Genomic DNA, 26,862 nt, shown 5'->3' with positions numbered 1-26,862 from the left:
CAATGGACAAACTTTCTGGGCACTTTCTCTCACTGCCAGGTTTAGGTGATGGTCTCTCCAGGCTTATCTATTATCATGTACTGGGCGCTGGATGAGAAAACCACTTGTGAAACAGCTGTTTTCCTAATGCAGTATAGTAGCTTAGAGAGAATGAAGTTGAAGATGTTGATTTGAAGGTGTTGAAGAAGTATTTGTTCTTCATTTTGTCCAAGCAAAATTCTTAAATGTATTCAAATTAAACTTGAAATCTTCCATTCTAAAAATCTAAGACAAGAAGAAACCAGGATTAACTAAAAGCCACACAAATAGTTTGTGGTAGAAGATCTGCTGGATCCCAGTTCAAAGTTCTAATGTTTAAGTGCACTTAAACAAAATTAACATCATCCAAGAGAGGTTATGGCTTTATAGCTTTTTTTTTTTTTCTCTCTCTCTATAATGCTGCATTTTATCTGCAAGTGCTTTTTTTTTACCTGCAGTACATTCAAAGGAAAGAATCTTGAATTGAAGCCTACTTTAAACTTGCAGTTATTTAGCATAGAATTGTGTGTTGAAGGTTTGCACTCACCTTAATTATAGCAAAGTCAATTGTCAAGTTCTGTGCAGTATCTGAAAACTTGCCTGGATGTGTTCAGCAATGAGCCAAGAAAGCAAGAACCAAGATCATTGACTTTGCTGTTCTTTTGTCCAGGACCTTAGGCTATTAATAAAACCTTTAGTACCTTCAGCACATTTTCTCTGATAGTTGTGATCCTTAGAGAATGGCTCAAAAAGAAGCTGCAGTTTTATTAAAAGTCCAAACACTTAGCTAGCTTCTGGTTTTCAACCTTTAAAAGGTACTTCTATTTCATTATTTCTGAGAAGAGGGAAAATAACTGTCCTTAGGGCTGTTTGTGTTTCGCTTACTTAGATGTGACTTAAAGCATTAACATTAAAATGCAACTTTTTCCTAACAATAAATGTTTTTGAGAACTGTGTTGAGAAATGAGCCAGGTTAGGCATTTTGTAATGCAGTAAAAAAATCAGCCTCAACCTCTCAAGTAGTCTGAGTTCATGCAGCTGTGTTTGCAATTTCCAAACCTGTTTTTCAAAAGGTATATAACCTAATATATACCTGGTTATTAACGAACAAAGTACACTTCAGTTTTTGAACACACGTGTATTCTATATATACCTGATATGGCGGTGAAGTCTGATGCCAAGAAAGATGACAAGACTTACAACTCAGAAGTTTACTGTTGTCTGATGCTTCTTTCTCCATCCAGGTGAAATTAAGTAGTGGTTCTAGTACTATTTATAGTGAATAAACTTTCACAAGGCAGTGGTTCATCATCGGCATGTTTTGCAGCAGTCACCACAAAACCAAGTGTTTAATCAAATAGCTCTGTGTATGTCCTGTCCTTCAGACTTGATCCACTGACCACATAAATACTTGTGTCAGCAACAGTTACTATCTCACAGCTCTAGAAATATTAATGGATGGGTATAAGCTCTATCAGAGCCAAGTTAAAAGCTTGCTTGAGGCAAAAGATAGACAACGTGGGCAGAGGGGAGATTACTCAGCAATTCGAATTGTGAGCAGGGTAAGAATTTCCCAGAAAATAGAGAAAAACGACAAGGGACTGTAGAAAACCTTTTGTATGCAGAATTGGTTCAAGTGCTTGTTTCCTTTCTTAGTTGTTGTTTTTTTTACATCATTCTGTGGAAGATTCACTACATATGCTGCCTTTCCTTACTAGTGAAGTATACCAACATTAAATGAAGTCTCTTTGTAGGTTACTCATTTAAAGGAAGCCAACAGGATTTTTGACCTTTAGCTTTCTGCATTTCCCGATGAGTGCACGTGCAGAAAAAGTTTTAATATTATTTTAGTGCTCAGAATGATGTGAGAAAACCCATTTTACAACTGGAGTGAAGGCTGATGAAAAATATCAGCACCTCTAATCTTCTTTCTTTTGATTTCCATAATCTCTGGTTTTGTTTTAAAACATAAGAAGAATACTCTTTGACAGTACATTACTTAAATTGACAACGTCAGTTTTGCCTTTAATAAAGCTATTGAGGGCTGGAACATGGGGGATCAAGTAGTGCAGATGTGTTTTTCTTGATGTGAGTCAGTGAATGTACTGTTCTTGTGGAAGTATCTGTGTCTGGAAGAGAATACAGTTAGCTGACAGAATTTCTTTGGCCTGTGATAAGACTTTCTCTAGTTAATGCTAATTCATTTTAAATGACAAACTGATACACACCATTGATCTTTAAAGGGCAACTAGATTTTTCTATTAGTAAGAAACATGCATAGTCAAGCTGTAGCCAAATGATGCATACAGATGCAGTAATTTTAAATACAGTTGATTCACTGTATTAATTGACTTTTTAAGTCAAGGTTTGTAAATAGATGAGTGTGAAGACTGGAACTGTTTTTGCAGCCAGCCACCACAGATAGCATAATAAAGATTAAGCAGCTTTCTCCTATTTGTCTTTTTCTGCACCTGCTTCTGGAATAATCCTTCCTGAATATTTTCTGTGTTGCTGGCTTGTCCACTTATTCCCTCAAATTCAAAATGAAAATGCTGCTTGATATTGTCTGTCATGACATTCATACTTGTCTATTAGCAAACTTGGCTGAAACCACGGACATTTTGTACACAGACCAATAAACTGATGCAAGTAGTTTTCCTACAATTAACTTGAGTAGGTTGTTCTAGCATTCTCTGTATCATAAGAGTCTCACAAGTCTCTGATTAATTAGTCTTACTTTTGATATTTCATTACTGATTACTTTTGATGATAGAATTTAATACTTCAGGCAAATCTGGTACATGCGTCACTGATGATGGATGGCATCATAGGAGCCAACAATCATCATCTTGATTCAAACAAATAGTTTTGGATGTGTGAACTGAACAGTCTCCCCATAAGCTAGTACACAGAACAGGAGTCTCCAGAACATATTTAGAATATTTAGCCCACTGCAAATTGATGCTTTTCTTTTGGAGGTTCATACTTTTTTCAAGTAACTGTAAAAAGGAACAAAAGCAGCTGAAATTTATCTGAAGTGACAAAACCGAAGTAAGTTAAACTGGAATCTTCTTGTTCTCTATACCCAGTGCTTAAGTAAGGATATGACTTTGGTTGTTTGTGGCTTTTCATTTAAATAACTATAGACAACCTTTTGTCCTCAGACCTGGTTATAGTACTTATGTGTGTAATGTATTGCATCATCAAGGTTTGTGTCTCTATCATAAGTTCATAAGTTCATAAGTTCATAAGGTTGGAAAGGACCTATAAGATCATCTAGTCCAACCATCCTCCTATCACTATCTCTACCCAACTACTAAATTAAGTCCTTTAGCACCTCATCTAAACGCTTCTTGAACAGCGCTAGGGATGGTGCCTCAACCACCTCCCTAGGCAGGCCATTCCAGTGCCTGACCACTCTTTCAGAAAAGAAATGCTTCCTGAGGTCTAATCTAAATCTTCCCTGGCGCAACTTGTGGCCATTCCCTCTCGTCCTGTCATTACTTATCAGGGAGAAGAGGCCTACCCCCTCCTCACCACAACCCCCCTTCAGGAAGTGGTAGAGTGCAATAAGGTCTCCTCTGAGCCTCCTCTTCTCCAGACTAAACAATCCCAGCTCCCTCAGCCGCTCCTCATAAGACTTGTGCTCCAGGCCCCTCACCAGTTTTGTTGCCCTTCTCTGAACACGCTCCAGGGCCTCAATGTCCTTCTTGTAGTGAGGGGCCCAAAACTGAACACAGTACTCGAGGTGCGGCCGTACCAGAGCTGAGTACAGGGGGATGATCACCTCCCTGCTCCTGCTGGCTACACTATTTCTAATACAGGCCAGGATGCTGTTGGCCTTCTTAGCCACCTGGGCACACTGCCGGCTCATGTTGAGCCGAGCATCAACCAACACCCCCAGGTCCTTTTCCTCTCTACATTCTTCAAGCCATTCTGCCCCAAGCCTATAGCATTGCATGGGGTTATTGTGGCCAAAGTGCAGGACCCGGCACTTGGTCTTATTGAACCTCATCCCATTTTGCTCAGCCCAGCTGTTCAGCCTATCCAAATCCCTCTGAAGGGCCTCCCTACCCTCAGGCAGTTTGACACATCCTCCCAGCTTTGTGTCATCTGCAAACTTACTGAGGGTACACTCAATTCCCTCATCTAGGTCATCAATAAAGATATTAAACAAGATGGGCCCCAAAACTGACCCTTGGGGGACACCACTCGTAACAGGACGCCAGCTGGACTTAACTCCATTAACCACTACCCTCTGGGCACGGCCCTCCAGCCAGTTCTCCACCCAGAGAAGAGATCATCTGGCTGCACAGTCTGCATTTTTCCATGGGGAAAAATAAAATTGGTTTGTATGAGCAATTATGGTCTGATCTTAAATAGATATGAAGATTTTACTAGTGTGGTGATCTGTAAGCAAATGTGGGATATGTAGATGTGCCTAGATAGAAATAAAATCTAGTAGTTATTTAAACCTTTAAAACAGAATTAGATGAAGATATATTGAAAGGTAAATATATGTTGATAACATATATATATATTTTTTTTTTAAATTAAGCAAGAGGAGATATTTAGTGAATTTCTGTATGTTAAAACCTGTCTCTGAAAGGAGAGGTTTAAAATATGATTAAGATATTGATATCTGAGGGAGTCAGTGAGTGCTGGGTACACAAAGCAAAGTGGACTGTGTCCTAACTAGGAAGAGAGAAATGAGTTCCTGAGGAAAGACAGCACGGGGAATGCGTTAGGATTAGAAACACTTAAGATCAAATAGCAAACACAGGGAAAAAATCAGTTTGGAATTTTTTAAACTAAGAATCTTTTGTTTCTTTCTATGCCAGACACAAATAAACATGTCAATTCTTACTTAAAATGTGTCAGCACTTTCTGCCAGAGTGAGTTTAATGAAGTAAATGGAATCAGATCCCTGTAAAGTTAAATAAGAACGACATGTCAATTCTTCAGTAGATTTAGATTTATAGTAAATTCACTATAAAATAAAGCACCATAAGCCTGGACAAAAGAAGTGTCTGAACTATTATGACCCGACCTGGGTAATATTATGTCTGAATTAAAATTCAATGTAGTTTAAATCTCTTCAGCAACTTTCAAATGTTTGAATTAGCCAACGTTGCCTAATAAGAGTACTTTCTACTCAGTCCTGGCATGGTAACAAGGGATTTCCTTTAGTTTTTGTGCCTATGTGTGCTTAACCATTTGAAAAGTTTGACCTAAATACAGTGCTAACAAGCACATTTGCCACTTCTATGCATAAGTATGTCCTTGATCAGTAAGCAACCCAAGCTCTGAATTGTCTACAACACTGGGACACCTGTCCTTCCCTGTCCTCCTCTCCAATCTGTGAAAAACAGAGCTACTTTTCAGAGTTGTAAGAAATGTAGCAGCTGTATGTACTGTAACTGGACAGTAGTCTTGCTATTTTGTTTTTCCCTATGCTCTGTGACAAAGTCTGTCTAATCTGCTAGAGGTCAGCTTCAGGAAATAAACTCTCTTATCCTTAAAATTGGCAGATTACTAAAAAGCCAGAAATGCTTTAAGTGCATTGTTGCCTTCATGCATCATGCCAGATTTCCTCCCAGTTTCTCTTAATTCTGGCTCTGAATTGCATGCTCTGCAAGTGGAAATAATTCAAAGGTAGCTATCCATCAGAGTTTCCATTCAGAGGGTGATCTCAACAAAAAAAATCTTGGGAAAACATTCATTTAATTTTACAAGAATTTACAAGCCTCTAACCATTAGAAGTAAACAGATGTATTTGCCTCTGTGAGAGTGAACAACCCAGTTGGATTTGATATTCATGAACACTGAGGCTCCTTTACATGAATGGGAGACCATAAAGTGTTGTTCATATGGGTTGTAATTATAATTTCATAATTAAGTAGTCCAACTCCTATGAAGAATAACAAAGAATGAATTTGACGAATAAATGAAGGAGTAATGTATTTAAAATAACATTAAATGAACTATTTTATTTCCACTGCTATTTTTACTGATACAGTTTTCTATAAGTCCATTCATTATCTTCCACATCTAGTTAGAAACCCCTTCAACTGAAGCCCCCAATAAAATATAGGATAATAAAAATTTCTCAAATAGCTTTATTTAATTCTTCTATGTCGCTTCTATGTCGCCAAGAAGAAAATTATTTGCTTAAACTATATGCAAAACTGATCTTTCTCTTGTCAAAGAAGCAAGATAGTTCAAGTAGCTGTCACTGGTGAGTACACATGCATCTCTGTCTGCCGGGTTTGCACACTTTCCCTAACCTCATACATAGAATTAGTTGAGTGCGTGGGGAGAAGACAACATGATATTATTAGAATCTCTCTGTCTGCACTGTAGCTAGTGTTTTTATTCCAGAAGATACCTTGACAAGCTCAAAATAACATACATTTATTCTGCTCTGTGTATAAAAGCAGAGCAATGAAACATCAATTAAAAATACGCAGAGAAAAAATGTTAAAAAGAGTTTCAGCCAAAAAAAAAAAAAAAAAAAAAAGTCATGTAGACTGAATAACCACATCAGGTTCTTAGCAGCTTTTTGCTCCATGCAGTCCTGCATTCTCATGGGTTTTGATTTTTGAGAATGTCCTATAGGATAATTATCTATTCATAACTCTCTTCCTTCGCAGTTAGCTTGTGTCAGGTGTAAAGGAATCTGAAATATGTGCAGATTAGATTTCATTTCTGGATAGTGACTGCATAGGTTGCATAGCTCAGGTTTGAGCACAAAAGCTGTGATTGATGGATTGGTCGAGTGTTTGGTCAATCTTCATATCAGTGATAATTCTCAGTCAGGATTTCTCTTTCTCTTCATGGTCAGGAGCACAGAAGACTATTTCCATAACCATTTTCTCCTGGGGGACTTATTCTTGATCTTAAACATTTTCTCTTTCTTAGATATTTGTGAATACTTCAGTTATTGCAAATACACTGTGCCACACCTAACATTACATTTGTTTCAAAAACATTTGTTGAATCGCTTACGAAAATAGATTACAAGAAAACATATCCACAGAATGAAAAAGAAAAATCTGATTTGGTGGCCAGCTAATATGACAAGGTACTGGATTTAAATGTTTGCATGAATATTTAAGAACCATCTAGATAATTATCTAATAGATGATTTTCTGAGACATACAAATGAATAAGTGTAGGCTGAAGAACCAATGTAGATGAAGAAAATCTTGACCCATGCACATTTACTTCTTATACTTTTCCCCCAAACTATTTTTAATGAAGGAACAGAAATGTAGTGTTTTAAACCCATGCTTAAATTTTCCTTCTGTCTGCAGTAACCATATTTCTTAAAGGGTTGCTCACGACTATAAAATGCTTAACTAAATCCATGTTGACTGTGCCTATTTATGACAACCTGGTTCATTAATTGTGCGTGTATAATACATCTTTATAATTAAACTGTGAGTAGAAATGTTTAACGTAGTAGGTCTACATTTTGAGAATTGCTTATACTTGTTAATTTTGTTGCTTAATGTGACTTTTGGTGAGTTTTAACATTTGCCCAGCCAGTCTCTCTTTCTCTCTCTCTCTGTGAGGTTCACATGTAAACTGATTTAGAGATTGCATAATGATTGTTTGGCATATCCTACAGGCAAAGGTCCAGAAACCCTTTTTGCTGGCTATAACCTCAATGATAATGAGTGGCACACAGTGCGTGTGGTTCGGCGAGGAAAAAGTTTAAAGCTGATGGTGGATGACCAGCAGGCCATGACAGGTAGTATGACGTTGTGACTTGGTGTTATCTGGGTGGGGAGGGGGAATGTAAAGTGAAAATGACAGAAGTAAAATGGCATCATCTGGAAGTTACAAGATGCTTTCATTGTCCTGAGTAAGGTCCGCATTGTGCAACTCTATTATTGCAAGTGCATTGTTACACTTAACATTAATGTTACTCTAGCACTGCTGTTGAATTAATTAAAACCTCCATGCTGATTTAAATGTATGTTTTTATACAATAATTGGAAAAAGTCATTTGATACGTCACTAATGATAAGGCAACTAAATGCTTTTGTAGAAATACGAAGTTTAAATTAAAGCTAAACTCTAAGCCAGTGCTGTAAGAGGGAAATTCAGAAGTATTTGAAGGATATTCTGTCATGTTTTTAAGAACTTCATCAGCTGTTCAAAATGATTAAGTGCTAGGCAACAGGCTTTTCTCAAACACTGGAATGGCAGTTTAGATGCGAGGAGAAGAGATGGCATGAATGCTAGCAGAAGTTGCAAATACATTCTTATTTTGTCTCAGAAATGGTAATAGAGAAGTTTTTTTCTGACTTTATTCTGTTAAAAATAAGACTTACATATGTGTTAATAACAACAGATTCTGCCTCCTAGCCCTGATTCCTTGCATAGTACAATAAGCCTAATTTTATGCTAGATATTTAGTTTTTTCCTTTGTTTTCCTGTATAAATAAATTATATCATTAGTTTTTGGCTTTGTTAAAATGGTAAAAACGTTAGTGGTTCTTGAAAGGAAAGCACCCTCCTATAGTTCTTTTTCATCACAAAAGGACACTCAAGACTGTACCACTGGTAGAAGAGTAAATGTGAATGTGTCCATGTAGCTGCAAAGATACATTCTCTAGAATCAGTTATTACTAATAGGTCTTCCACAGGTGAAGAAAAATTTATTCCATATACGTGATGATTCTTCATATAATTTTCCCAAGAAAGTAGATGGACTAGATGAGTTATTTCTGTTTTCCATTTTCTTTATGTGAAAACAAATATATCCTACTGGAGGAACTACATAAAAAGTGTCACCTTGCCGCTTCAAATGGTTGCTGAAATAGAAAAGATACCTTGTGAACACTTTTTAGTAATAGGAAGCTGTTTAGAAGTCAGTAAAATACAGTGTCTAGAAGTAAATGTGAATTTCCTCTGCTCCTCCTAGTAGAGTTTCTATTTAAATGTAATGCAGATTAAAAAAAAATCATCCAGGCGTATACTTTTTGTTTTTGGAATCAGCCTCCACTACTTAGTACAGCTTTAGAAATTCAAAATGCATGTGAGGGATTATGATGAAAATGGGAGGTTTCTATCATATAGAGTGTAATCAATGAAGCAATAAGAAAAGAATGCAGAATTGTATGGTTGTGGGTTTTTTTGTTTGTTTGTTCTCCCCCCGCTCCTCCACAGTAAATCTTCATTGTGGATAAGCGTAGTTAAAATCAGATGTCGTGGTCTCCACAGACAAAAACCAGAGAGTATTTTCACTTCAGTTGCCTCTTAATCAAGAAGTAGTTTTTCCTGTGTATCCAAATTCTGGTGCAACACTTGTATCCTCTCCAGATGCCAGTGTGTGTATCAGAAACCGGCCTGCTGGCTCAAAATCCTTCTCAGTCCCTGCCTGCATGTGTATAATCCACAAAAGTTTAACTCTCTTCATCCAAAGTGATGAAGTTGTCCCAGTACTTTGGATGGACAAAATCTTCCCAAACTCCCTGCAGGAAGCTATATGGCCAGTCTGCCTCCTTCATCTGTGAGGAGGGAACTGGTGTGAGAGAAAAGGCTATAGCACCTTTATGCTATAGAAATACTTCCATATCACATTGGATAGCTCTTACTTTAAGCTGCTTCAGATTTTACTTCAGATGTCCCAGCAGTCAGAAGTAATTCTTGGTAATTGTTGCTGTAAGTTTAGAGTGAACATGAGAGAAAACAGAGCTCCTGCCCAAAATTCCAGCTTCCTCCCAACATGAACTGTTTTCATTTTTTTGATTTTGTCTCTTTACTCATTTAAAACAAAACAAAACAAAACAAAAACAAAAACAAAAAACAACTTGTGAGATCCAGAAAGCTGAAGAAGGAAGAGGAGAAATTAAATGATTCAGCTTGACTTTCCATTTTTTACTGGTCCATTTTGTAGAACACTCTTACCATTGATAAATGCATTTCATTTCAAGTCATGAAGACAGTTTTGATAATCATCAGAGAAGACTTTAAAACTTTGCAACACTGATGCACTTACCTTATTATTTTTTCTGGAAATGAATGAGTAATGAAAGAGATCACTACAGTTGGGTATTGGAAAAGGATACTTAGCTTATGGTTATGAAAAGGAATTCACTAGGCCTGTTCAGTAACATCACAACATGTAATGCATTATATGCACCAACCTGCCATAAAAACAACAAAAAAGGACCCGATATATGAGCACAAAGTCTCACACAATTTTGTACAACTAAAATGTTAGGAGGAGATTTGGGATGTGAGCCCAGATCTCTGGGACTTTTTCTATTACTGTGCTGAAGAAAAAAATACATTTAAGATAGTAAATGCAGAGAGGGAACTGTGCTACAGGCCAGAGTTTAGTGGATTTTTGCCATGACATTTATGCAATGCCATCTGAAGTGATATAAGACTGGAATACGTAATGTTCCTCCTCTATAACTTGTTCTTCAGCTCTCTCTGGCTGTGGTTGAGTGTACAGCTATTGCTCTTGCAGAAGGTTATACATCTGGCATTCTTCAAGACAGTTTACTGTCTTTACTGCAAGGAGGAATCCACCATCACTAATATGTATCAGAGGAAAATATATGTTTAGAACTGATGTTCAGAATCAGTAACATCAACAAGCTGCAATTGGAGATTAAGATATTGATGGTGTTTAGAGGTTTCAGTAAAATTATAACTTACATGAAACTCATGTTGGTGCTTAGCAAGCTAATTGAAAATATTTAACATCAATTATGTGCTGCTTTTGTGTTTTTGTGTGTGAGGTCTGAAAGGTCCTAAGGTATTATTCTCTGTAATTGAAGCAGTTTGTGAATCCTTATCCCTGAATGAAGCCCAAATATCTACATTTGCCTTGCCTTGATAGCTGCCCTATTCACACAGGTGCACACAGTCACTTGCATATGACAGCTGTGAGAGTATGAGCGTGCCACAGTTTTCTGCACAACTGCCTAACACATCCAGCCCAAGTCAGAGCTAGCACCCTCCTCTTTCTTTAGTTCATTCAGAGCAGAGCGAACTCAGCCATCAATACTTTGCACTTCAGCTATAAGGATGTTGTAGGACAGCTGTATATCAGTATGTCTTCCAGCTTGCTGCTTACCCTCTTTGTATTCCAAGGGCCACAAAACACCTAAGGAACTGGTAAATCTGGCCCATGGCTTGTGAAAGGTAGATTAAGTGGTAAAGTTGATCAGTAATGAAAACCATTTTGTCATCATGCTTGCATAATGTGACAGTGAATCTGTCCTGCTTCTTTAAAATGAACCTAGAAAAAAATTCTATGCTTTCTTAGAAAATTGAGCTCTTTAGTGAGCAAAAAATTCAATCTTGGAGAAATTATTTAATAGACAGTTTAAATAATGATCTGTACTCGGCGTGCCCTGGCAGCACTGATTCTTGCCTTCAGATTAGCTATAAAGCCTGACAATTTTAGAATTTCTGCTCTGCGTGACAAAGACAGACCCAAGGGTACCTTTGAGGTCTCCTCTCTGATGTAAGCAAATCCCTTGCAGATTTCAGGATGACAACAGGCACTTGCATATGCCCTTACTGCAGACCTTTGGGTTTGTGCATCACTTGGACTGTGACTGCCTCCTCCCTTGATTTGTCCCCACGATACAAAGCCATTGCTTTCAAGGAAGGCTCTGACCACACTTTCAGGACAGAGTTTTGTAGCAGGCAAGCATTATTCCATCAAATTCCAGCATTCTTCTGTCTCCTAGAGTCACACTTGTGTTCTTAATGTTGTGCTAATTAATTGCTTTTGCTTAGGATAAAACAAACTATCTGATTAACTGTAACCAGAGTGTGGGATTTCATTGACGGATATACTGTGGTATTATTGTTCAGTGTAGAAGTATTGCTGTTGGTCTTATCTAAGCATGGGAAACTTGGTGGAGAGACTGTCAGATCTTTAGCAATAGTTTGGACATGTTCAGAAAAACCCTCTTTGGAGACAAGAATTGACCTGCACATTCTGAAAAGTGAAATTTCTGCACATGCTTAATCATGAGGTGTGCTTTTTGACTTCCTATTTTGAATGCTAATATGTGTTTTCTTGTTCCTGTTTTAAGGTCAAATGGCTGGTGATCACACACGGCTGGAATTCCACAACATAGAGACTGGAATAATAACAGAACGTCGCTACCTATCTTCTGTGCCTTCTAATTTCATTGGGCATCTACAGAGCCTTACATTTAATGGCATGGCATACATTGACTTATGTAAAAATGGAGACATCGATTATTGTGAGCTAAATGCAAGATTTGGGTTCAGAAACATCATAGCAGACCCCGTAACCTTTAAAACAAAAGCAAGTTATGTCGCATTGGCCACATTACAAGCATATACATCTATGCACCTTTTTTTCCAGTTCAAAACCACCTCTCTGGATGGATTGATACTTTATAACAGTGGCGATGGAAATGATTTCATTGTGGTTGAATTAGTAAAAGGGTACGTATGGATTGGCGTAGTGACAGAAACAGGCTATTCCAAATGTACTGACAGGAGAAGAACAAAGGAGAGTTTTGGATACAAATCTTTATCTGACCGAGTAAATCTGACTGGTGAATGCTTCCTTGTGTTACGTTTTGTATGCTTTACTGTGACTTTTTCTTTCAGATGAAGCTAGGTGCCTGAAAAACATGAAAATATGTAATAGGTATAATATTAGCATTTACCCCAAAGCTGGTAGCCTTCCTCGTGTTCTCTCTGTATGTATGTATGTACTGACACAAGTAGTGCTCGTTATTTTCCAGAAACTTGGGACTTCATCTCGGCTCCTGTAAATTTCTCTGAAGTTCTCTGACTTAAGCCTGCTTCCTCATTTGGGGAAGTGTTATCATTCTGTTAAACCAGCACTGCTGAGATGGACAAGGAAGTAGAAAATATTAGGCATATTAATTAATTGGTGCCCCCTTGGTATGTAAGGAAAAGGAAACTTCCAATTTTTTCTCTTTTCCCAGGTATTTACACTATGTGTTTGACTTGGGAAATGGTGCAAATCTCATCAAAGGAAGTTCTAATAAACCTCTGAACGACAACCAGTGGCATAATGTGATGATATCAAGGGATACCAACAATCTCCACACTGTAAAGATTGACACAAAAATCACAACGCAGAGCACAGCAGGAGCCAGAAATTTAGATCTCAAAAGTAAGTGCAGTAATTTCTTTATAAACAACAGTGATAATCACTGCAGAGTGATAACCTGAACAAGGTATGAAATATGAAATTTAAACATAATTATTGTGCCCCCAGGAGATGAATTTTCTTTGTCAGCCTGACAATGCCAATATAGTAGTAATCTTCTATAGTTAAGTACAACTTTAAATGTAGAATATTGTAAGAACACAGAGTGGACTGATATCATACCAGAAGATGTCTAGTGGAATAAAAGAGCTCTAAGGACCTTAGAAAGGAAGCTTGACTTTACATGAAGATAAGTTATGTTACTGGCGTGCAGAAGCCACAGCCCAGTTTGTGCCGAATGACTACAAAGGTTTTGCAGAACTAATGATTTCCATGTTAGAGTTTTGGAGAATATTTTAACCTGGTCCCCACTGTTCAATGTTTCATAAAAAATTCGCTTTCCATTGGGAAAATAAATACGGTGCAGTAGATTTTTACAGGAGTTATAAATTTCTTGTTAGGAAAAGCACAATTTTAAAACAGTCAAAGAAAATGTAATATTTCAAAAGCTGGGTTGTTCAAAGTAGACATTAATATTCCATCAAGAGCTTGTCCCTCGATGAATTTTCTTTTATCTGCCTCTGAGTCACAGATAATGAGCAAACCTTAGTAATGATTCTGGATTTTGTGATATTCTGCATGTATGCTTCACATGGAAGTGCTATTAAGATTGTAAGAAAGACTGAAAACTGTCTCAATATATCTTACTCTTCAATAGGAACTTCTTTATCATAAATTCTTGGTTTAGAAATTGAAGTGCCTTGGATTGCTCACTCTCATTCTCAAATTGTGTGAAAATTGTGCCACGTTCCTTCTCATTTTTGCATTCCTGCAAACATTCTCTATGTTTATTTAGGCATTGTAATATTTATGAGATATTCTGATGCTGTACAGAAATTGTACACCTTATTCCTTTAAGTTTTTGCAACATTAATTGCTGCTTATATATATATATATATGTATATGCATGTACTGTTATTTTTTCAGTATATTAATTAGATATGATTAGAAAAAATAATTCTGATTTGAACTGATAACACAGTCATTTTACAGCTGTTTTAAAATTAAGGTGGTGTTCTGCTGTGTTGCTTTGTTAGGAAAAAAACAGTTTGAACAATGTGCTTAATGAAAACACTAGAGGGCACTGTTATTTCACGGAATGTGTTGCTTTGTGCCATCACAGACCGCACATCAGGCAGGATAACCTATGGAATCCAGCATTCTTTTGTTTCCTTTACTTTGAAAATTCAACTTTTGGTTTACCCTTTTGAAGTAAAACTATTGATAGCTGATGCATTTTCTAACCTTGAATTCTGGTTGCAAAAAATAGACTGAAGAGTATGAAAAAACATACCGAGATTTGAAGTGAGAAAGGTGAAACATATGAGATGCCGATGTTCTGTAATTCAGCACCCAGGAAGTATGGCTAGTAAAGGAATAAGAAACCTGACATTTTCAAACAGTAATGTATAGTTAGCACACACCTTACAGTTCTCAACCTCCAGCTTTTTACAGTAGTATGTTACATTTTATTTTATTTTTTTTTACATTTTGTATTTTTCTCAGTCAGATTCCTCAAATATGACACGTCATTTATTGTGAGAATTTTGGTTGTTTTTCTGATTCATTTCCAGCAGGCTGGAAAGGAGAAAAATCATATCTTTCATTATTGTTTTTTCTTCTTCTGTATTCAGTTGCAATGCTTTCCCGTGGCTTTTTATTTTTTTCTATTTCACATCATTTTTTTTTCCCTCTGTTATGTATAAACACTTACTCCATACACTTAACTTTACCAATAAGAGCAGTCATGGTTAATTCATCGTCCTCTATTATTTTATCCCTAGCAACAAAGCGAATTTAAACTTGTACTTCCTGCTAGTGATAACAATCATTCTATGTAACTGGAGTTTGCATTAGCAGGAGTATAAAAATGTAGAGATAATACAGAATCTCTGCAGCCTTTCTCAGTAATTGTAGAGTTATCAGATTTCTAATGCTAAAATCCAAGATAATCCTGAAAAGAATAATCACATATATGCAGATTTAAAAATAAAAAAAATGTGCAATGAACTCAGCTCAAAGACAGATTGTGTTGTGGAGCCTGCACAGGATGCCAGCTGTATGTGAATGCAGACAGTTGCCATAAAAGTATAGGAGAAAATTTCCACCATACATTTCCTTCTGGGTACAAGATTCGGCTGCTTAATACAGAAAGCCTGTTATTAGAGAAATGACTTCCCTGCATCACCTCTGAAACAATTTCAGTGGACGGGAGTGAGACACATGCACTAAATTCTCCAGCTTAATAATATAAGTCATATGATAGATACATGATAAGCTGGAGTCAAATCAATAAATAAGTGAAAATAGTTCTCTGTGTCAGTTCCAAGAACTCTGTTGTTTTTGTGAGCAGAGAAAAACAGCAGTGTACTCAGGTGTGGTTCCAGCAGATAACCTACAAGGACAACTGAGACTTAACAGGAAAGCACTGCATTCAAGCTTGCCAACATGCAGTTACACAGCAAATCTGCTTTCATGTATTTAATGAGCAGTTTCCCCATCCTGCTTTCATCTGGTTAGCATGGCTATGTCATTCAGGGTTTTCACAAACAAAATAAGTTGGGTGGGGAATTCTCCTTGCAGTTCTGTGTTGTAGAGTCATAGTGTAAGAGGACTGAGTAGCCTGGAAGGGGCACAGAAATGCAAGTGGAGTAGGAATTTGACTCCTCTTTTCTTGTTCCTCACTATTGCCAAATAAAAGATGTCTCCTTCATTCAGGCTATGCGGCATTCAAACCACATCTGTAATGTCTCTTCTGTCTCCACACTTTCTTTCTGTGGTGTGGGAGACTGGAGTTATGGCAGAGTTTTTTTATAAATACTTGAAGATGCAGGAGCTGCTGTGGAGGAGGAGGAACATCCTCAAGCATAACTTTGTGTCCTCCTAATTTGTAGGCTTCAATTTTCCCTTTGATTCTCTTTAACATGGATGCTACTTTAACCCCCAAAACAACTTTTCACCCATTTCAATTAACACAGAGACATAAAAAAGAAAACCTAAAGAAATGCACACAGAATGACTGTCCAGAGAAAATTCAGATGTTTTAACATTTTATTTATTTGTAAGTTGCGATGAATAAGTAAAATATCACACTCATTGACTGAAAAGTTACAGAATGCTGTTGTTTACATAAAACAAAAAGTGATTACAAACAAGGAAATTGGTAATTTTGCTACACCACTATCTCATCCTCTTCCAAAATTCTGGCTCTGCTTTATCCTTCAGGATAAATGGCAGTCATCTGAATTTTGATTTTGGGCTATTAGTACTTTCTTTTAAAAATGAATCCACCATCACAGAAAATTCCTGCACAAGTCTAGAGTATTGTTTTGATTTTTGCTGCCTATGCAGTATTTCACACATTTACAAGACCTGCTGTTTTGAACTGGCATCCGTACTTCCATCTTTCCTCACTTTATTTCCTTCCCAAATGTCAATTTTTCTAGTGCCCATTATAAGTAATATGCTATTCCTGTGCTCCTGTATCACTGTACTCTTCAAAAACAAACAAACAATAAAAAATACACTATTCATATTAGAGCCCAAATCAGAATTAACATTCTTATGTTTAAAAACTCTATCTGCCTGTTTTATTTTACCTCTGTAGCCTTCCACTGGCCTCCAGCTGCCTCTCTATCTTTTTAATGTATGGCTTCTATTACTATATATTTTCATTTTCATTTGCCCTTTTCTCCTGTGATATGGAAACAGCCTATTCTGAAGCCTCTGAAAGAAAAGTAATCACATTATTTTCTGGTGTGACCTCAGTAGTTTCCTAGACACCCTGAAATACACCTCCATATATGTAAAGGCTCACTCAGTTCAACGACCCCTGTAAACTTTCTCTGTAGGTTACTAAATTATCAATAGATCTATTAGCCTTGTGAATCCGTTGATGATTGCTAATAGTGATTTAGTCAAGTAATTCTTCCTTTCCCTGTCAGAGCACATTGTTCAAACCATACAAAACTGATCTAAATTGGTCTTGGTCATAGAGAAGGTTTCTTGTTCCAGCTACGGAGATTGAAATAATTTCAATTTTACGTAATATTTGTTGCTGTTGTCTTATATTGAGCCTATTGTTATTGCTGCTGCATTAAGTGTTCTTTTGTGCATTTCAAGGTTTTTATTAGTGGTAGTGGTTCTTCATATTTTTATTAACTAAACAACACAGCTTTATTAAAAAGAATGGAAAAGTTTTTTTTGCATACAAGCTCAAAATTGTACAAAAGAATGAATATTAGCGCTTACATTTCTCAAATAAGCATGCATGAGTTAATTGTAATGACCTTGCCAGTGGGCTGTGAGATCCTCATGCAGAAATTACGCTCTGTTTCAAGTACAGAACTCCAAATACTATCACCAGTAAATAGATCTTCCTAATGTGACCTGTTGGAGTAGACAACAGTGAATGCAGCTGCTGTCTTCTTGACCGTGTTGAGAAAGCAACCTCTGTACAGAAGGAAAAATAAGGGACTTAAAACAGAGCTGTTGAGATTTCCAGTGTAGAAAATATAGATGAGCAGATTAATGATTGGTAATAGGATGCTGAACCTCTTCCAGCTCGGAGACGGAGTGCTGGTTTCTACCAGGCAGAAGGCCTCAGCTTCAGCTCTATGCCCACCACAACTGAGGCAGTATCCCAGTCAGAGCTCTGGTGGGGAAGCGTGCCTGGCTGTCCCACAGCTACGGGATGGTGGCAGTGGGCACAGCTGTGGGAATGTGCCTGGGCAGAAGAACTCCTCTGCTTTGTGGCAGAGCTCTGGCAGGAGGGGAGGACTATCACACAATGTGAGAGGGGGGCAGCCTCTGGAGTCGCCTTTCCTGAGACAGGCCCAACAGGCAAATCATATGAGCCTTTCTCTGCCCCCAAAGAATAAAAAGTGATGGCAACAAGTTCCTGCCCGCAGCAGGCACGCCTCCTCAGTGACTGCACCGCCCCAGGTGCTTTTATGTAATAGGTATGGGGCTCTGAAAATGGAACCAAACTGCACTAAGGATGACAGTTCACCTGGATTACAGGTGTTGCAAAGGTAACATCAGCCTGGTACCTGTGTTAAAATGGCTTCCACAAAGGAAAAGGATGGGTCATTGTCCCTTCTGAAGTGAATGGAAGGCCCAATATGCAGGCCAGGCCCACCTCATGGGGAAGTATTCTGCTCGCCTTAGGCCTAGCTTAGAGATATGAAGAGCAATCTTCATTTCCTGGTGCAGCCCTCAGATTATTTTCCATTATTGTTTTTTGGGTTAAGCAGTGATGACATTGTGGAATCCTAGCATCCTCCCAGAAGCACATCCTAAATTTGCTTTCAAAGTGTGCTGCCTTGGGTGTTGTACATTCCTCCCCATAGGTTTTGGAATTCTGACTGAGCAGTTTACATCTGAGTCTAGAGGCAGTTGTCTGGGTAAAGAGGATGGTAAAGTAACAAAAAATGTTTCCCACTGCAAACCTACATTCACACTGAGCGCATTTAACCTCTGTCAACTTCTTCATAGGTTTATGTGGAGAATCTTGCATGATATACTAGCTAGGGGTTAGAGTTTTGTAGATGCTGCAGGTCTCTAATGTCCAGGCTACCTGTCAGAAAGCAGAATTCTTCGCTGTTTTGAAAACAAGCTCCCCGAAGTGCATGTGTTGGCTATTGAAGTAGAGAATCAATAGATGATTTCAGAAGAATAATTTATCTTGAGAGGGAAATCCAAGTACACTACGGTGTGGAAATCTCTGCTTCATTAGATTTTGTCTATTTTTCAGATGCATTCAATGTGCAAAAGTGGTCAGAACAGGAAAGAAATGAAAGACAGTTGATGTGCTTGAATACCTCACCTCTGTACCACAACCATCCCCCTCATCTATGAAGTAATTTGTATAGCATCAGTTCTGTGGGAGATGGATTACCACGCACATTTATATGGCAATTAGACTTTATTATTTACCATTTCACACACATCACCAACTTTCCACATAGTCCTTTGAACAAGCAGAATGCTTTTTATTTATTTATTTATTTATTTTTCTCAGTGCTAGTGCCATTCATCTAGTTTTCTGGGGGATGGAGACAGCGTGGGTGGGACGAAGAAAAATAATTCTACAAAATAAAGTGATTGGGAAACAGAGAATCGTTACTACAGAGAAAATGAAAAATGCATTTGTGCAGCTATTTCCTGTTTGAGAATATATGTATTTTAAGAAAAGGATTGATGACTTGTAGGGAAATTGCAATTTTTAACATGGAGAAATTTGGAAAAAATATTCAGGCTTAATCACGTTCCTTCTGTGTGTCTGTTTTGCCTGTCGAAAACTCATCTGCTAAGGGCATGGCCCGTGCCCACTTTTCTATCATATAGCTTTTCTTACCTCCTTTTGAAATGTTTTATTAAAAAAAAAAAAAGGATGAGCATGTTTGCATAAGCATTGAGCTGATTTGAACAGAGACGAAAAATGTAGTAGTTTTGAAAACTGAGCACCACGAGGTAAAGTATGTAAGTGCAAAAGACATCAGGGAGAGTCTGGGGTATAAAATAATGTGGAGCATAACAACAGCATGAGAAGAAGGCAGATTCATACTTGTATCAAGTGTGAAAAATCCTAAATGCAAATATATTAATAGCATAATGGGGTCAGGAGATTTGGAGAAAGGTAGAACAGCAGATCTGTCTCCAGTGTAGACTGCAACTGCCATATAAGTTAACAGCATAAGAAATTTTTCTTGGTGCACCTATCAACTCTGCAAGTTTTCTTAATCATCTCTTTTAATCTTCACTGCCTTTGTCTTTTGTCAGTTTGAATTGCAATCCAGTTCTAAAATGAGTAGAATGAATAAGGAATATCAGCCAAGTAAGGGAACATCTTCAAAGTTCAATTCTCTTGACAAATACCTACTGTACATTCTATATGCCAGTGAGGATGGCTGAAGAAAACTCAGTACCAGGAACTTCAGTGCTTGCGATCTCTTCCCTCTTCCTTCTTTCCCTTGCTCCTTCCTTTATTTTCTAATACCTTTAATGAAATAGTGAAGATGCTGAAGGCAATGTAGAATTGGCCTGAAAAGATCCATTTCTATATTTCTTCAGGAAAGAGCAACTTTCTAGTCCATACACTGCTTTCTAATCACTGCCTTGCTTGGTTATCAGCACAGGGATGAGGAAGATGGAAGACACCACCTGCCACATCATACAACTGACTCTTGCCCAGTGCATTTGAAAGGATAGATAACATGGGAGAACCTGGACTGATAAACTAGCCAACCTTTCATTTATTTGCTGTAAGAGAGTCTAAATGTGACAGAAATCATCAATCCAACAAGGAAAATATTTGAAATGAGTTAGAAGCCACTGTGGTACTAGAAAAACTTGACGTCGTTGCCGTCACTGAAGCCTGATAGGAAGATTCCCATGACTTGAGTTTGTCTATTGATGGCTACAAGGTGTTCAGAGTCAGTAAGGCTGAGACCTTCTGGTGAAATAGAGAGCAAGAAGAAAATGCACAGGCAGTGGAAGTAAGGACAGGAATCCTGAGAAACGTGTAGGGCTGCTGCCAGGCTACATAGGGATGGTGTCAGGAAGGCCAAAGTCCAGCTGAAACTAGTGGATGGCAAGCTGGACATGAACCAGCAGTGTGCCCTTACAGCCAGTGATCAGCAGCATGGCCAGCAGGGCAGAGGAAGTGATCTTGCCCCTCTGCTTTGTGCTGCTACGTCACCTGGAGTACTGTGTGCAGATGTAAAGTCCTCACTACAGTGATGGGATGGGATTGATGATGAGACGTGGGCCTGTTGGAGCACATCGAGAGGAGGGCCACAAAAGTGATTCAAGGGATGGAACACCTCGCCCTACAATAAGGGTGGTGAGGCACTGCAACAGGTTGCCCAGAGAGGTGATGGAAGCCCCATCTCTGGAGACATTCAGGGTCAGGCTGGACAGGGCTCTGAGCAACCTGCTCTTAGCTGCGTAGTCAGGTCATGGCAATGATTTACCTTCATCTTTCAAATAACTCAGAAATAACACTAGTTGAGACCTTATGCTGAAGTCTACCTGATAATTGCGTGACTAAACAAGGCATTGCAAAGCAATTTCAATTGATCTTGTAAAAGCAAATCATCTGCTTTGCGAAGGATTTGAAGAGTGAGCACGTTTTTCTTTCCAGATTGTGCTTCCTCTGTAGTATTTCTCAGTCTTTGCAGTCTTCATTCCTCTTTGGCTGCCTGAGGGAAGAAACTGTTATATACTTGATCATTCTGAAAAAGTATATTTGGAGAAAAGCCTGCTTGCCACCTGAGCTTTGACACAGCCACATATTCCTTTGTATTTTCATATGTCATATGAAGGAACAGCAGAGATGCATGTTGTGCTTTCAGAACCCTCCATGTTATGCCATGGCCATCTATCTCTTTCTGGTATAGTACAGAAGCAGTCTTGTTCCTAGAAATAGTAGTGATTTTGCACAGTGTGACATTAGGAACAATGCATACAGACTTCTATAATGAAAGAGAAGAAATGAAGGGAATGGATGAAAGCACAAGTGAAAACAACAAGATAAAAAGAGATTTTCTGCTTTGGGAGGGAGTGATAGGTTCATAAATGCCTTTGCACAGCCACATGAAAGTGTGCAAGCGATGCTGTCTTTATGGATTCTGGAAAAGCCACACCACACATTCTTCCAGTGTTTTACTTCTTTCTTTAAAAAAAAAGTTTTATTCATAAATAGAACCATATTTGAATTACTTGTTTCTGTCTAGAAATGAGCACCTGCTACATATGGCAAAACATAACATTTCAGAAAAGTAATGCAGCTTGACTTTGATTAAACTACTGTTTTCTAAGCATTTTCTATATGTGCTTTCCATTAGTGCTGGAAGACAATGACAGTCCTTAAATTAATAGTTTTTGCTCATCATTGTATATCCCATAAGAATTCTTGGGTTAGCACACAAATCAGGAAAGGAGGAAAGCTATAAATGACCTGTCAGCACTGTAAGTATGGCTGTGCAATGTCACTTTTATTACCTGCTCAGAAAAGATGTATATTAAGCAGCTTCTTCCATTTTTATTTTACCTTTCTTTATTTTGGAATTAAGAAAGCAAATTTTTCCCGTGTTCTTTTCATGTGTTCCTCAATGCACAAATCATCTCAAGTCAGAAGAGATGTAAATAGGAGAGCACCTGTAGGTATCGATGAGGTTCAGCTGGAGTAGAAATGCTGAGTTACAGCCTGAAGCAGTGATTGAACACTTGGTGGGAAGGCAGGGCCGACCCAGGGGAGCACAGCTGCATTCAATGTACCCGAGTGACCAGCACAGGTGCATGCAATGTACCCAAGTGACCAGAAGGGCTGGAGCCAGGATCCACCCCTTGCCAGACCCATTTAAGGGTTGGCAGTGGAGGTGAGCGTGTCTTGCTGGAGATCCCTGTGTACATGGGGCATTCTAAGGGTAAGCAGCTTTTTCCTTCATTTCTGTGTCTCTGGCTGCTGCTTTTGGGTTCATTCTCATTTGCTGCAGCCCAAGGCTTTGCCTCCCTGCTATTATTGTCATACTTTCCATCCCTTTACATTCAGCATTATCTATAAAAAGGTACAAGTAAAACCCTCTGAACTCTTCTCTGCCAGAGCGTATGGTGTGAGTGACCAACAGTCTTGTTCTTGTGGTTTGTTCAGAGCTCTGAATGTGTTACTTTCCAGATGATTTCTCTAGCACAGAGTGTATGGGCTAGTGAGTAACGATTCAGTGTGCTTTTTTTTTGGCCTCAAAGATGTGAAGAGAGGAAATGATCCTCCTTCTCAAAGTAAGAAAGGGAAGCTCTACGTTATTACTCCTAGTATAATTAAGAAGAGTTGTGAGGCAATTGTCTGCTCTCAAAGTTTGAAGCTTTTCTAGCAAATCTTAATCTTTTCCAGATATCCAAAAGGATTTTTGAAGCATTTTGCTCTCTCACTCACCCTTTTATTCCCTGTTTTTATTTGCCACGTGGCTTGTTTTATATTCATTTGTATTTTCCTTTCTAAATTAATGAAAATCCAAAAGCTTATGGGGGGGGTGTTGGGGGAAGCCAATTTCTAGGAATACATTTAGAAAAGAAAATAAACTTCAGAAGATAATACAGGCACAAAAGGTAATAGCTGAATTGTAGTTTCAGACTCTATTATTAGCACTGTAATAATGAATGTGCTAGTATATTCCTCTCAGTTTGTACCTTAGAAAATGGCCGTCTGTTGAAAAAAAGAAATAGAATTGCATTTTTGGTTGTGCTTCAACAGCTGAAATGGCCACATATTTTCAGTGATAATAGTTCTGCAATGCTTTTGCTTTTAGGCTGCAGATATCTCTGGTAGTGTAATGATCTCACAGTATTGATCTGATGAACTATGGTATCTTACTTTATAATGGGTATGTCATTCATAAGGGTAACAAGAGGTGCAACAAGGCACTAATCTTGAAAGCTTTTCATGTGTAACATCTCCAGAATTAGAGCTGTACTACATAAGAAGTGAATAAGATGGGAAAATCTGAGAATTTGCCTCATAATCTGCTGATTCTTCTTATCTCTTTTGGCAAAATCCTGTTTAAGTAACTTATTTCTGCAGTTGTCTCATCTGAATTTCTGATGTACTGAGTTTTGTTCCTACAAATCTAATTCTTCAATGTGATGAACACAGAAATGAAGAGTGTTAAATTATTAACTGAAATAAAAACAGCTATGCAAAATGTTTGTGATGGCAAATAGGAAAAAATGCTGAAAGAAGTTATGTCTTTGCAAGAAAGCGTTATTTCATGCTATCAGCAGGAAACTCAAATCACACTTGATATTAAATCTGGGAGAGTTTCAGCTTGTAGGACGCACTTGTGCATAGTTTTAAAAGCTCAAATCCGAGAGTCGTTGAAAACTTTATCCTCAATAATGCACAATGATCAGTCCTAAGTGTCAAGAATCTTAAGGAACTGGAAGAAATCAGTTATCATTTATGTCTGGACACTATTTATTGTGTTATACTTCTGTACATGCAATGCCTAGCTGTCTATATTCCACTGTTACATTTTCAGGAGCAAGCATTCTGAGTTCATCTCTATCTTCTGCCACTGTAACCTGAACTTTTTCTAATCATTCATCGGAACGATTGCTAAATGAATGTATGTCACAATCTCTATTTTCTTGAGTGACTTAGGAGTTAGCAGGTGATCAATTTGGAAGTCTGCACTTTTAAAGGTTTAATTGTTCAAAGAATAAAAATGGTTGTTTGTGGTTTAAGAAAACATTACATGTGCATCGAGAAGAAAAGAAAAAAATTGACCCTTCTAGCATAAATATGACTTTCTTTCTATTGTTCTCTGGAGTTTTCCTCTTTTAAGTCTGTTGCAACCAGTTCAGACAAATTGTTTCTATGTTTTGAGATGACAGTGACTGAAAAAATAAAACTTCAGAAAACTCGTAGGAGCTTTACTTTCTTAATGTTTCACCTGAGAAAGATAATGAACATTTATGATAGGGCAAGAGATTTTAACTTGTTTCCGATACAGCTGGTTGAGAAATATTGAGGTTTTTCTACTGCAAATGAATTATGTCCTTTTTGTAGGAACACAGGGATCACCATATATTAAGTTGCTATGCCTAACATCACGCTTCTGAGATTTATACTATATCTTAAAGCTCTAGAGGAAAGCATTATTTTGTTTTTCAAATTATCTATGTGAATAGGGATAGCTTGAGGTTTCTTAGCATATTATCTTACAGTGATTGCTAAGATTTTTGGTTGGATGGGTTATAAGATTAATAATGCACATGTTCCTAAGGTTATTGGTTCCAGTGATTCAAACGCAGCTGAGTTTTAGGGCTGGTATGTAGTGAATAAATATGCTTGTCAAATATGCAGTTTGATTTGGGTTGATTTCCTTGCAGGTAAGCTGTTACAAACAGCCCTGAATTACAATCCCTTGCAAACAAGTGAGTGTGTTAGGAGAGCTAGGAAAAGGTGTGGCTGCAGCTCCTACTCATAAGAGATTAAAATTAGCCTCACATGGTAGTGATGCTAGCTGGTTCTGTTGCTTTAAATCTGCCTACAAAGAATGGTGCATGTCAAGGAAATGTTAGGTATGGAAAGCACCTAGCAAAGCTTATAGTCTGACACTTAAGGGACACTTTATGGAAGTAGGTTGTGTTAGTTTGAAGAGTAGAGGAAAAGTGTTCTGTTTACCTGAGATGCCAAGTATGTGAAGTAAAAGCACAGCCCAAAATGTTTTAAAACAGAAATGCATCCCGTCCTCTGTGTTTGAGATTTACTTTGGAAGTACACTGAGCTATAATTTACTCAAAGGAAAGAACCACTTTTGCAGCCCTGCTGTTTGTGGTCCAGAGCTGTTTATAGTACCTGTCCACCATCATAAGTATTTTGGGTAATGAAACTCTGCTCAGTGAGTGACACTTTGAAGTCATCTAACCACCTCTGTTCCTGATTGACTGACACAAGGTATGAATTTTGGAGAGGAGAATCAGCCATTTTACAACTGAACAGTGGTAGTATAACTTTCTCATTAGGTTCGTCTCTAAGCCTGCTCTTTGTGCTCTACTTTTAAGTTGATGGTTCTGGATTAATGAACCTTTGGTGTAAATGGCAGTAAGAGGTGCATTAAGATACACCAGAGTTCTGAATTCATGAGTTCTGAATTCAGAATGGTTTGAGTACAGGTTCCTTGAATACATGTGTGATATGTGTCAGAGTTGAATGTATTTTAGAACAGGGTAAGTTCTAAATCCTGAAATCTTAAAATGTGAAATAGAAACATGCTTCCTATATATGAGAGCTGGCACATAATTAACATTTCCAGATGCTTCTAAGTTAGACAACTACAAAGAATAGGTATGTATTAGAAGGACTGTATTTTTCCAAGTCTTCTCACACATCATCTAAGCTGCCAGTGTTTTCTTCTACATTTAAAGCAGCACCTCTTGCTTCTTCCAAGCAATGTAACACAAAACTGGTATTAAAGTGGAGCTGCAGAGATGTTCAGACAATCATTTAATCAGGAGCTGTGCTAGCTAACCATTTACAAAACCTTCTCACTCTTCTTTCCTCATAACAAGAAGGATGAGCTTTGTCTTCTCTTGAAAACTTGTCTCTAATAGGTGTCTTTCTCAGTATTCTGAAAACAGTGTTAAATCATCTTGAAGGAGCAAAGAGCAACTGCTACAACTTCTGAAAGTTTGAGCTCTCAGAAACGTTATGAAGAATTCTTTTTTTCTTTTGGAAATAACTCAGGTCAAAACTTCTACTGCTTATTTTTTTTCCCCCTATGGCTAATATTTTCTTCTTCTTAACAGGTGATTTGTATATTGGAGGAGTGGCCAAAGAAATGTATAAGTCCTTACCAAAGCTGGTGCATGCAAAGGAGGGTTTTCAAGGCTGTCTTGCATCAGTTGATTTGAATGGACGGCTCCCTGATCTAATATCAGATGCTCTCTTCTGCAATGGGCAAATAGAAAGAGGATGTGAAGGTACTGATTATGCTGATGTCTTTTTATATCATGGTGCAAGTGTTGTGCTAATTCTGAGTTCTGTTGGTAAATAAACTCTATGTGTGGTGTGTCTCTATCTTACC

The 26,862-nt window shown here is 37.9% G+C and overlaps 1 protein-coding gene across 15 annotated transcripts in view; it reads left to right on the top strand.

Annotated features, from left to right (window-relative positions):
• NRXN1 (neurexin 1) overlaps positions 1-26,862 on the top strand; it is a 625,130-nt gene that overhangs the window by 269,743 nt on the left and 328,525 nt on the right. For all 15 annotated transcript variants that reach the window (XM_065739655.1, XM_065739653.1, XM_065739648.1 and 12 more), the window contains 4 exons: positions 7,652-7,774; positions 12,093-12,474; positions 12,987-13,177; positions 26,585-26,758. In XM_065739655.1, the coding sequence (XP_065595727.1) occupies positions 7,652-7,774; positions 12,093-12,474; positions 12,987-13,177; positions 26,585-26,758 (870 nt within the window). The remainder of the gene's footprint in view (positions 1-7,651; positions 7,775-12,092; positions 12,475-12,986; positions 13,178-26,584; positions 26,759-26,862) is intronic.

This window comes from Cyrtonyx montezumae, unplaced genomic scaffold (genome assembly GCF_038088225.1).
Source record: "Cyrtonyx montezumae isolate F1298 unplaced genomic scaffold, pur_monq_1.0 scaffold_24, whole genome shotgun sequence".
In the NCBI taxonomy this organism is placed as follows: Eukaryota; Metazoa; Chordata; class Aves; order Galliformes; family Odontophoridae; genus Cyrtonyx; species Cyrtonyx montezumae.
The sequence above is the reverse complement of the archived record's forward strand: the minus strand, read 5'-3'. Positions and strand labels throughout refer to the sequence as shown.